This window comes from Oncorhynchus tshawytscha, linkage group LG13, assembly GCF_018296145.1.
Source record: "Oncorhynchus tshawytscha isolate Ot180627B linkage group LG13, Otsh_v2.0, whole genome shotgun sequence".
In the NCBI taxonomy this organism is placed as follows: domain Eukaryota; kingdom Metazoa; phylum Chordata; class Actinopteri; order Salmoniformes; family Salmonidae; genus Oncorhynchus; species Oncorhynchus tshawytscha.
Genome location: NC_056441.1, coordinates 68,018,045 through 68,031,382, shown reverse-complemented (window position 1 = coordinate 68,031,382; position 13,338 = coordinate 68,018,045). Strand labels below are relative to the sequence as shown.

General features: G+C 42.1%; 1 protein-coding gene across 3 annotated transcripts in view; it reads right to left on the bottom strand.

The window, feature by feature from the left end:
• Positions 1-8,724, bottom strand: part of LOC112265564 (CD166 antigen homolog A) — a 64,717-nt gene extending 55,993 nt beyond the window's left edge. For 2 of the 3 annotated variants that reach the window (XM_024442975.2, XM_024442976.2), the window contains exon 1: positions 8,435-8,724. In XM_024442975.2, coding sequence (XP_024298743.1) covers positions 8,435-8,495 — 61 coding nt within the window. In that variant the 5' untranslated portion in view covers positions 8,496-8,724. The remainder of the gene's footprint in view (positions 1-8,434) is intronic. The other variant, XM_024442977.2, reaches the window with a different exon arrangement.
• Between the last annotated feature and the right edge of the window lie 4,614 nt (positions 8,725-13,338).

Sequence of the window (13,338 nt, the reverse complement as noted above, 5' to 3'; positions counted from 1 at the left end):
AATGGAAGTGTTAAAATACAACTACTGCACAGTAGCAACTAGCTAATCAAACCCAGTTTTACATGGTATTCATCATCAACGGCGTCCATACAGTGACACATTTGCAAGAGGATAATTTTACTTCACTAAACGTGAAATGGTTCAACATCAAAGATAATAGGGCTGGTGTGAAGAATTCAGAGTATTTAGAGTTCATTCTAAAACTACACTGTACTGTATAAACATTCTATATAAACAGTAAATTGCAGTTCTTGCTCACAGGGTAGTTTTAAGAGTATCACGCCCTTAAGACCAGAATCAACTAGTGACTGACCAGTGAATATATCTAGTTCTCAACCTCACCAGAAACCTTTTAAAGTACTTTTTATCATTTGGTAAAAGGAAGAATTCAGCTTTCTGTTTAGAATCTATAAATTATTCACTAAAATGTATTGTTACAAATGATCACAAAAGCCTTGGTTCTGGCTCTTTCATGTATGCATCAGGTGAAGGAACTCCATACATCCAAGGCTAATACAAGGCTTTGAATTCCAGGCAGCGAGAGCTCCACAGCCAGATAAGTTTCAGCATAAAAAACACTCTTTTACAAAGCACTTTACCACCTGGGATTTACAGCCAGGAATCCAACGCATGAGAGGAAGCATGCATTTGAAACTTCCTGAGCAAGATGTTTAAGACCTAAAAGAATGCTTCAAAGCAACAAAGGAAGAGTACACTCTGCACTCTTGACATGTGAATGTGCTATATTTTTACCAGTTTACATACCCTGGCATGCAAAAATGGCAGGCGTTTATTCTCCAGAAAGCAGAGATATGCAGTGACTGCATGTCTGTCCCTTATTGAAAGTTAGGGACTCTGGGATTGAATGACAACTCCTGCAAGTTCATCTGAAGCAGCATGTAATCATAGATAGCTCCAGGCTCCACAGTGTGCCGCCATCTTAGAAGGATAGATGAGGGACATCAGCAGTGCTAGAATGGGGGACTACTGAGGTCAAATGCAGACATAAAACACTTCTGTTTGGATCCCTGGGGCAGGATTCTTCATGGAGCAACACTAAATATGACACTGTTTTTTCATGGCTGAAAATTGCAAAATAACATTGGAATGAATAGAGACCAGTCACTACTGACGTTACTGACCAAACAGAAAGCGATTTAAAAGTGAATGGGAAAGGGAAAATTGCATGACATTTTATTGCCCACCGCTTCGAATTTCTGCTTTATCTTTAGCACAATGCCATTGTCATCACAATAGACCACTCTGGACTGCAGAGCGATAGCACCATCCGTTTCAGCCCTGACCCCATGTAAATATGTGGCAATATAATCACTTTATGGGGAGTGTAAATCTTGGCCATTTACCCATTGACCTTTAGTGGGTCAGATTAAGTTCCTAGTGCTTGGGGCTCCCCTGGCTCTTAATAGGCTCTCAATAATGGGACACACTGTTTTTGCTTTGTCTCTTTTCAGAAAAAAATCAGACAATGTGAGGAAAAGAAGAAGAAGAGAAATTATCTTCTATGAGTTCTGAGAACTCACGTGCCAAAAAAAGCGGGTCCTTGGGGAAGCATGTGTGACTACCAATCCAGCTAATGGTATAGCTAATGAACTATTCTAATTAAATCACACCTAGTAAAAAGCTTACGGCTTTCCAATGTAATATTTCAACTAAGATCATTGTGTCATTCGGATGAGCCATGTCATTAGCTTTTCATATGGACCAGAGCTACTTTCCCCCAGTAGGCTTGGCTTGCCTTGCGCATATGAGAGGTGGGCGAACAGGGGGAAGATCCTCAATGCCCTCCCAGAGGGGTGTGTGCTGTTCCATCTTCATGACAAAGAGAGGAGTCGGCAGGAGAAGTCACCATCATACCATGCATTTGTTTCAAAAGAAACTTGCTTCACAATACCGTCGGGGGGAGTCCGCAGGAAACTAGAGAAAGCAGGAGGGATAGTGTGAATAACAAAAGCGAGAAACAACCTCACATTTTTGTCCCAAAACAGGGGCAGAGCTGATTTCAGTGCGCTGTAGGCTTTCACCAAAACCAAAGATATCCTCATGCATTTCAATGGGTGCATTTCGGCATACGGGACTAGTGAGAGAGTGCTGTTGTAGTCATTTCACTCCTGTTGTTAAGGCTTTCTTGAAAATGTAGTCACTCCCTTCATATAACAAATAAGGCATTTTTTGTGTGTGAATAGCAGAAGTGCTTTGATGAAGAAAGATTGCTGTGAGAAAATGGGGAGTGAAATAGATAGAGATTCTAAGGCTGGCATCTTCATTCAAAGAAATACCAGGGTGTTCTGTGCCTTTCTACAAAATTGTAACATTTTGGCTTTCACGCAGGAATGTGTGACTGGAAATGTAATCTATATGTAAAACATGTCCTATATCTTAAGCTGTCTAATGAAAACCCACCCAGGCCATTATAACCTGTCTAACCAGTGACAATACAAACCGAGTTGTGAGTTTTCTGGATAAGGGGGGGATTAAGGGGAAATCTCAATCGTGACTGTTGAAACAGAACGTATCTCCCACTCCTCTCTAAAATTGGGACGAGCCAATCACACTAGCTAGTGTAATTGAGACTCCTTTGGCTGTTTTACTGATACCCTCGTGTGTAAAACTGTCACAGGCAGACAAAATACTTTTTTCACCGGTGAGTCATTGCTTGAGACTGATTACATTGGCCACACAAGCCCTTTCATTTTCTCTAAGCAAAGCTGTACATCTTATCGCTGTGTGTGTCCAGTCTGTAAATACTCTCTTTTACATTACGGAAAAAAACTGTTTTCTGGGCTGGCTTACATGTTCTCATTGTTGCCTGACTACAGTTCTGTAGGGCGGAAACATTTTACATCACGTCAGTGAATCCTGAGCTCTTAACAGAAAGTGCCAATACTTTTCCCTAAACTAAGTGAATACTGAGAATTGAACATTTCAGGGGAGAAATCAGAGACTGAACCAGAGTGAATAAATCTACTATACTAGACGTGTGCATATCACATCCTATTCTCACTCAGGTACACTCTTAGAAAAAAAGGGGCTACCTAGAACCTAAAAGGGTTCTTTGGCTGTCCCCGTAGGAGAACCCTTTGAAGAACCAATTTTTGTTCTGGGTAGAACCCTTTCTTGGGTTCAATGTAGAACCCCTCTACATGGAACCCAAAAGGGTTCTACCCAGAACCAAAACGGGTTGTCATTTGGGGACAGCCGAATTGGCCCGCAGGCCGCCAGTTGGGGAACCCTGCCCTATTGGCTAGCTCACCCTCATCCACTGCATTTGGGTAAAAGGATAGGTTCTATCTTTGACCCACCCCTTTTCTCAAGAGGCCTCAAAGTGGATTAAAACTAAATTAGTCTCTGTGACCCTAATCTGAATTAAATGAAAAAGACGCAGAGCCACAATAGTGCAATTGCTTTACTTGAATGAATATGTCCTCCCTCTCCCAGATTGCCAAAAGCGAGAAGACCCTTATCGAAATATACAAGTTATTTTATTTTTCCCCCCAGAACATGAATGACACTTTGGGAAGACTGAGAAAAGCAAGAGATACCCTCAGAGAATGAAACCATTTAAACTAGAGGTCGACCGATTAATCGGAATGGCCGATTAATTAGGGCCGATTTCAAGTTTTCATAACAATCGGAAATCGGTATTTTTGGGCGCCGATTTCCAAATTATTTTTTAATTTTTAATTTTATACCTTTATTTAACTAGGCAAGTCAGTTAAGAACACATTCTTATTTTCAATGACAGCCTAGGAACGGTGGGTTAACTTCCGTGTTCAGGGCCAGAACGACAGATTTTCACCTTGTCAGCTCAGAGGATCTAATCTTGCAACCGTACAGTTAACTATTCCAACGCTCTAACCATTGCACTCCACGAGGAGCCTGCCTGTTACGCGAATGCAGTAGAAGCCAAGGTAAATTGCTAGCTAGCATTAAACTTATTTAAATTAAACTTAGCAAAAAACAATCAATCATAATCACTAGTCATAACTACTAATCCAGTTTAGCAGGCAATATTAACCAGGTGAAATTGTGTCATTTCTCTTGCGTTCATTGCACGCAGAGTCAGGGTATATGCAACAGTTTGGGCTGCCTGGCTCATTGCGAACTAATTTGCCAGAATTTTACGTAATTATGACATAACATTGAAGGTTGTGCAATGTAACAGGAATATTTAGACTGATGGATGCCACCCGTTAGATAAAATACGGAATGGTTCCGTATATCACTGAAAGAATAAACGTCTTGTTTTCGAGATGATAGTTTCCAGATTCGACCATATTAATGACCTAAGGCTCGCATTTCTGTGTGTTATTATGTTATAATTAAGTCTATGATATGATAGAGCAGTCTGACTGAGCGATGGTAGGCACCAGCAGGCTCATAAGCATTCATTCAAACAGCACTTTCGTGCGTTTTGCCAGCAGCTCTGCTGTTTATGACTTCAAGCCTATAAACTCCCGAGATTAGGCTGGTGTAACGATGTGATGTGAAATGGCTAGCTAGTTAGCGGAGTGCGCGCTAATAGCGTTTCAAACGTCACTCGCTCTGAGACTTGGAGTAGTTGTTCCCCTTGCTCTGCATGGGTAACGCTGCTTCGAGGGTGGCCGTTGTGTTCCTGGTTCGAGCCCAGGTAGGAGTGAGGAGAGGGACAGAAGCTATACTGTTACACTGGCAATACTAAAGTGCCTATAAGAACATCCAATAGTCAAAGGTATATGAAATACAAATGGTAAAGAGAGAAATAGTCCTATAATTCGAAAACCTAAAACTTCTTACCTGGGAATATTGAAGACTTATGTTAAAAGGAACCACCAGCTTTCATATGTTCTCATGGTCTGAGCAAGGAACTTACATGGCATATATTGCACTTTTACTTTCTTCTCCAAAACTTTGTTTTTGCATTATTTAAACCAAATTGAACATGTTTTATTATTTATTTAAGGCTAAATTGATTTTATTGATGTATTATATTAAGTTCAAATAAGTGTTCATTCAGTATTGTTGTAATTGTCATTATTACAAATACATTTTTAAAAAGTGACCGATTAATCGGTATCGGCTTTTTTTGTCATCCAATAATCGGTATCGGCATCGGCGGTGAAAAATCATAATCGGTCGACCTCTAATATCCACAGTAAAAATGAGTCCTATATCGACATAACCTGAAAGGCCGCTCAGCAAGGAAGAAGCCATTGCTCCAAAACCGCCATAAAAAAGCAAGACTACGGTTTGCAACTGCACATGGGGACAAAGATGGTACTTTTTGGAGAAACGTCCTCTGGTCTGATGAAACAAAAAGTGAACTGTTTGGCCATAATGACCTTCATTATGTTTGGAGGAAAAAGAGGGAAGCTTGCAAGCCGAAGAACACCATCCCAACCGTGAAGCACGGGGGTGGCAGCATCATGTTGTGGGGGTGCTTTGCTGCAGGAGGGACTGGTGCACTTCACAGAATAGATGGCATCATGAGAAAGAAAAAGTATGTGGATATGTTGAAGCAACATCAAGACATCAGTCAGGAAGTTAAAATTGTTCTTCCAAATGGACAATGACCCCAAGCATACTTCCAAAGTTGTGTTAAAATGGCTTAAGGACAACAAAGTCAAGGTATTGGGGTGGCCATCACAAAGCCCTGACTTCAATCCTATAGAAAATTGTGGGCAGAACTGAAAAAGCGTGTGCGAGCAAGGAGGCCTACAAACCTGATTCAGTTACACCAGCTCTGTCAGGAGGAATGGGCCAAAATTCACCCAACTTATTGTGGGAAGCTTGTGGAAGGCTACCCAAAACGTTTGACCCAAGTTAAACTATTTAAAGGCAATTTAAATACTAATTGAGTGTATGTAAACTTCTGACCCACTGAGAATGTGATGATCAATTTTTCTATACTATTGTTCTGACATTTCACATTCTTAAAATAAAGTGGTGATCTTAACTGACCTAAGACAGGGAATTTTTACGAGGATTAAATGTCAGGAATTGTGAAAAACTGAGTTTAAATGTATTTGGCTAAGGTGTATGTAAACGTAGGACTTCAACTGTATCTAAATGCAGTAATTGTGCAGTTAATTCTGTGTACAATTCAAAGACACAGTAGCTGTTTGCTGTGTGCAGCATAGAGTGCACAGTCCTTTAGTTTCTATGGGCCAGATGGCCGGTTGGTGAGGGACACAGCCCAGGGAACGAAACTGTTCAGGTGGTAGGAGGCTTTGGTCATGATTGACCTGAACCGCCTGCCAGAGGATAATTTATGAATAAAAGATCAACAGTGTATCTAATTACTGACTGATGGTGTCTATTCTGAATACTACCTTCACAAACAGAGCACTTAGTTTAAAACCTACAATTCAACATTTACAATGAGGCATATGGTGATAGATTAAACGGGATTCTGTGATTTGATGAAGATAGATAACTAGATGGTTGCCTAGTGCTTCTTAAAATGAGACTGCATATGAAGGTGTAATGAGTAACCAGCACATTGAAAAGTTATCATCAACTCTCCATAGAACAAGCAAACAGACACATGGTTTCACCATTTATGGAGGACGGCCTGTCTGCCAGCATCATGTTTACTCATCAAATGTTGGTGTGGAGGGCTATAAACCAAATTAAAACCAGGGGCAACTGGCAACGGAGCTACAACACACAGTCCAACTAGAAAAACTGTCAACACGTGACATGCTATTGTCATAGGGGATGCTCTTTTTTCCACCTAGTTCAAATAAAAACACCTGAGAGTGGGTGACAGTGACAAGTGAGGCACACTGTAATTTACAATGACAGGCATGTCATGTAACAGTGTCAGACAGAGGAGGACCTAAGTCAGATCACCCACCTCCCTTCCCAACCTGGTCTCAGAGCATTTCGTATTATTCTGTACGTTATTCCGAGACACTACATTAGTACGATATGTTACGTTTGGTATGGTTACATAAGACACATAGTTACTTAAGACTAAAACAAAATGAGGGTGGTTGGTTGGGCGTATAACGCCAACGTCTAGCAACCCAAAGGTTGCAAGATCAAATCTCATCACGGACAACTTTAGAATTATAGCAAATTAGCTATTTTTCATCTACTTACTACTGTTTAGCTACTTTGCAACTACTTAGCATCTTAGCTAACTGTTCCCCTAACCTTTACCGTTTTAGCTAACCCTTCCTCTAACCTTAACCCTTTAACCTAACTCCTTATCCAAATCCTAACCCTAACCCCTAGCCTAGCTAACGAAATGGGTGATGGACATACACAAATTAATACATAAAATACGAAACTTAACATATCATACTAAATGGAGTGTCTCGGATTTACATGCAAAATATTACGAAATGCTCTGAGACCAGGTTTCCTTTCCCTCTCCCGGTGGACTATTCAGAGCTCCACTGCAGTTTGGTTAAATGTTGAGACAGAATATTTAAACACATGGTGTGTACCTGTTGGCTTGGGGAAAGTATTTCTTTAAAGAAATGTACAGAACGTAAAACAGCCAAATTTCAATATTTTTCCTCATCTGATGTAGTTAACCCCTCCCCCAACACACAGCACTCTCATTCCTATAATACCCCATCATCCCTGCCCCCAGTTCCTAGAACTGACTCATCACGAAATCACCCCATAACACCACCCCACCCATCTCCAACATTCATTTAATTGAACCCATTCAGCATGACAAAAACACTGAAATTATTAACTCTTAGGGGCTTCAAATCATTTCAGCTACTATTGGGTCAATAGACTGTATAATATACAAGGGATGGGGCTCCATGAAGGAACACAACACATACCCATCATGTTAATGTCGAAAAGGGTGTGTGGAATAACATCTTACTATGAGATATGTCAGATAGCAGGTTATCTGACTGCAACTCGGTTATGCACCAAATCAGGTCCAAATTTCAAATAGTAATTCACTCACATTCCTAATTTAAAGGCATATATTTCTATTATTTAAGCAGTACATAATAATTTATCAAGTGTTGCATTAGACAGCGGATGCTTTGTGAAACTCGGTTTACTGTTGTAAGTATTGTAATAAATGAGAGGACAGATCTCCCAAATTGAGAGCACATCACTATCACCTGGCGAAACCTATTCTACACTCACACGAAGTGTGGCCAGAGGCTGTACACACTTATGCACTATTCAACTTGTAGTTACACAGTTTGTTATGCTATGTGCAATACTGGTTTGAAAAAACTCTAACCATGACTATAACTAACTACAAATTTGTCTTCACAAACCTCCGTGGAAATCAATATTGCTAATCGAATAACAAGCATTTTCACTTTAGATGTATCGTCTACATTCTCATAATCCCCATGTAGTTCCCATGAAGTTTTTATTAAAAATGTTGATAAAATGTAACAGTTTTCTTTTAAACAATGTAAAATATGATGCATGTTAGGCTACATACAGTAAGTACCTTGGTAGACAAGCGCGACGAGGAGGGTACACAGACAGCTTGAAAAGTGCATCCTGGCAAATGTCAGATATCCTTGTTCCGCTGTTCCTAAAGTTTGATAATATGTTCGTTGATATCGATCAGGTAACTTCCTTCCGTAAAGGTCAGGGTTAAATACTGAGATATTCACTAACTGTGTTCAGTTACAGTTGTATAACATCTGCTCTGTCGTTTGGCTTGGCTAACAGGTAAAATGCGGGAGCGCGTCGAGTGAGCGACGACGGGAAGCTCTGTAGGGTAGAGGTTTACAGCAACTCCGCCCAGGATCTACCACTGTCTTGTGGACCCCACTCCGCACTGCATTACACACACACACACACACACACACACTGTAACTTAAGGTCGCTAGTTCGAATCCCCGAGCCGACAATGTGAACAAATCTGTCGATGTGCCATTGAGCAAGGCACTTAATAAGTTGATAATGGCAGACCCTGGCCAAGACCCCACTCTCCGAGGGTCTCAGGAAGAGTGGGATATGCAACAACAGCAAAAAACATTTCGAAATAGGACAAATATAAGCAACCACACACACAACGGCCAAAATAACCCATTGGGCACAGACATCATTTCAACTTCTAGTTTGATTTACAGTACCAGTCAAAGTTTGGACACACCTACTCATTGAAGGGTTTTCCTTTATTTTTACTATTTTCTACATCTTAGAATAAGTGAAGACATCAAAACTATGAAATAACACATAAAGAATCATGTAGTTACCAAAGAAGTTTTGAACAAATCCAAATATTTTTTATATTTGAGATTCTTCAAAGTAGCCACCCTTTGCCTTGATGACAGCTTAGCACACTCTTGGCATTCTCCCAACCAGCTTCATGAGGTAGTCACCTGTAATGCATTTCAATTAACATGTGTGCCTTGTTAAAAGTTCATTTGTGGAATTTCTTTCCTTCTTAATGTGTTTGAGCCAGTCAGTTGTGTTGTGTTGTGACAAGGTAGGGTTGGTATACAGAAGATAGCCCTATTTGGTAAAAGACCAAGTCCATATTACGGCCTAGAACAACTCAAATAAGCAAAGAGAAACGCCCTTCAATCATTACTTTAAATCAAATCAAATAAAAGAAAATGTTATAAGTCACATGCGCCAAATACAACAGGTGTAGTAGACCTTAGAGTGAAATGCTTACTTAAGAGCCCAAACCATCAGTGCAGTTTTTTTTTAAATATGGAAAAGAATAAGAGATAAAAATAACAAGTAATTAAAGAGCAGCAGTAAAAAATAACAATATATACAGGGGGATTCCGGTACAGAGTCAATGTGCAGGGGCACCGATTAGTTGAGGTATACGTATATGTAGGTAGAGTTAATTAAAGTGACTATGCATAGATGACAACAGAGAGTGGCAGTGGTGTGGAGAGGAGAGGGGAGGGGAGGGGGGGAGTCAATGCAAATATTCTGGGTAGCCATTTGACTAGATGTTCAGGAGTCTTATGGCTTGGGGGTAGAAGCTGTTTAGAAGCCTCTTGGACCTAGACTTGGCGTGTGGTAGCAGAAAGAACAGTCTATGAGTAGGGTGGCTGGAGTCTTTGACAATTTTTAGGGCCTTCCTCTGACACCACCTGGTATAGAGGTCCTGGATGGCAGGAAGCTTGGCCCCAGTGATGTACTGGGCTGTTCGCACTATTTGTAGTGCCTTGAGGTCGGAGGCTGAGCAGTTGCCATACCAGGCAGTGATGCAACCAGGCAGGATGCTCTCGATGGTGCAGCTGTAGAACCTTTTGAGGATCTGAGGACCCATGCCAAATATTTTCAGTCTCCCGAGGGGGAATTGGTTTTGTTGTGCCCTCTTCACGACTGTCTTGGTGTGCTTGGACCATGTTAGTTTGTTGGTGGACACCATGAGGACAGCAAGGAACTTGAAGCTCTCAATCTGCTCCACAGCAGCCCCGTCGATGAGAATGGGGGCATGCTCGTTCCTCTTTTTCCTGTAGTCCACAATCATCTCCTCTGTCTTTATCACGTTGAGGGAGAGGTTGTTGTTATTGCACCACATGGCCAGGTCACTGACCTCCTCCCTATAGGATGTCTCGTTGTTGTTGGTGATCAGGCCTACAACTGTTGTGTCATCGGCAAATATAATGATAGTGTTGGAGTTGTGCCTGGCCGTGCAGTCATGAGTGAACAGGGGGTACAGGAGGGGGCTGAGCACACACCTCTCAGGGGCCCCTGTGTTGAGGTATGCAAATTGGAGTGGGTATAGGGTTTCTGGGATAATGGTGTTGATGTGAGCCATGACCAGCCTTTCAAAGCACTTCATGGCTACAGACGTGAGTGATACAGGTTGGTAGTCATTTAGGCAGGTTACCTTAGTGTTCTTGGGCACAGGCACTATGGTGGTCTGCTTAAACATGTTGGTATTACAGACTTGGTCAGGGAGAGGTTGAAAATGTCAGTGAAGACACTTGCTAGCTGGTCAGCGCATGCTCGAAGTACACATCCTGTTAATCTGTCTGGTCCTGAGGCCTTGTGAATGTTGACCTGTCTAAATTGTCTTACTCACATCATACCGGACGACTGTGTGATCACGCTCCCTTCACAGCTGTGGAGAGCGTGATCACACAGTCGTCCGGTACAGCTGGTGCTCTCATGCATGTTTCAGTGTTACTTGCCTCGAAGCATAGAAGTAGTTTAGCTCATCCGGTAGGCTCGTGTCTCTGGGCAGCTCTCGGCTGTGCTTCCCTTTGTAGTCTGTAATGGTTTGCAGGCCCTGCCACATCCAACGAGCGTCAGAGCCACTGTAGTACAACTCGATTTTAGTCCTCTATTGACGCTTTGCCTGCTTGATGGTTCGTCGGAGGGCATAGCGGGATTTCTTATAAGCTTCCGGGTTAGAATCTCGCTCCTTGAAAGCGGCAGCTCTACTCTTTAGCGCAGTGCGGATGCTGCCTGTAATCCATGGCTTCCGGTTTGGGTATGTACGCACGGTCACTGTGGGGACGACGTCATCGATGTACTTATTGATGAAGCCAATGACAGATGTGGTGTACTCCTCAATGCCATTGGAGGAATCCCGGAACATATTCCAGTCTGTGCTAGCAAAACAGTCCTGTAGCTTAGCATCTGCTTCATCTGACCACTTTTTTATTGATCTAGTCACTGGTGCTTCCTGCTTTAATTTTAGCTTGTAAGCTGGAATCAGGAGGATGGAATTATGGTCAGATTTGTCAAATGGAGGGCGAGGGAGAGCTTTGTATGCATCTCCATGTGTGGAGTGTAGGTGGTCCAGAGTTCTTTTCCCTCTGGTTGCACATTTATCATGCTGATAGAAACTTGGTAAAACTGATTTAAGTTTCCCTGCATTAAAGTCCCGGCTACAAGGAGCGGCACCTCTGGGTGAGCGTTTTCTTGTTTGCTTTTGGCGGAATACAGCTCATTCAATGCTATCATAGTGCCAGACTCTGACTGCGGTGGTATGTAAACAGCTACACAGAATACAGATGAAAACTCTCTCGGTAGGTAGTGTGGTCTACAGCTTATCATGAGAAGCTCTACCTCAGGCGGGCAATAGCTTGAGACTTCCTTAGATATCGTGCACCAGCTGTTGTTTACAAAAATACATAGACCGCCGCCCCTTGTCTTACCAGACACCACTGTTCTATCCTGCCTGTACATTGTTTAACCAGCCAGCTGTATGTTGATATTGTCGTCGTTGAGCCACGACTCTGTGAAGCATAAGATGTTAAAAAAATGTATGTCCCGTCGGTAGTTTAATCTTCCCAGTAACTCATCCATTTTATTGTCCAAATATTGCATGTTTGCTAGAAGAATTGATGGAAGTGGGGATTTATTCGATCGCCTCCAACTTCTCAGAAGGCAACCCGCTCTCCGGCCTCTCTTTCTCTGCCTCCCCTTCACGCAGATCACTGGGGTCGGGGCCTGTTCCCGAGGGAGTCATATATCTTCTGCCTCGGGCTCGTCAGAGTCGTGAAAGAAGAAAAAGGATTCTGCTAGTCAATGGTGAGTAATCGTAATCCTGAGGTCGAGAAGTTATTTTCGGTTATAAGAGACGGTAGCGGCAACATTATGTACAAAATGAGTAAAAAAATAAGTTACAAACAACGCAGATAAACGAACAAAAAAACACAATCGGTTGGGGGCACGTAAACCGTCTGTCTTCTGCTCCGGTGCCATCTTACATGAAGATTAGTCAATACGGAACATTTCAAGAACTGCACTTGAAGAAACTTTCAGTCGCAAAAACCATCAAGCGCTATGATGAAACTGGCTCTCATGAGGACCGCAACAGGAAAGGAAGACCCAGAGTTACCTCTGCTGCAGAGGATAAGTACATTAGAGTTACCAGCCTCAGATTGCAGACCAAATAAATGCTTCACAGAGTTCAGGTAACAGACACATCTTAACATCAACTGTTCAGAGGAGACTGCATGAATTAGGACTTCATGGTCGAATTGCTGCAAAGAAACCACTACTAAAGGACACCAATAAGAAGAAGAGACTTGATTGGGCCAAGAAAGATGAGCAATGGACACTAGACCAGTGTAAATATGTCCTTTGCGATTTTTTTTCCAAATTTGCGATTTTTGGTTCCAACCGCCATGTCTTTGTGAGTCGTAGAGTATGTGAACGGATGATCTCTGCATGTGTGGTTTCCACCGTGAAGCATGGAGGAGGTGTGATGGTGAGGGGATGTTTTGCTGGTGACACTGTCTGTGATGTATTTAGAATTCAAGGCACACTTAACCAGCATGGCTACCACAGCATTCTGCAGTGATACGCCATCCCATCTGGTTTGCGCATCTTGGGACTATCATGTGTTTTTCGACAGGAAAATGACCCAAAACACACCACCTCCAGGCTGTGTAAGGACTATTGGACCAA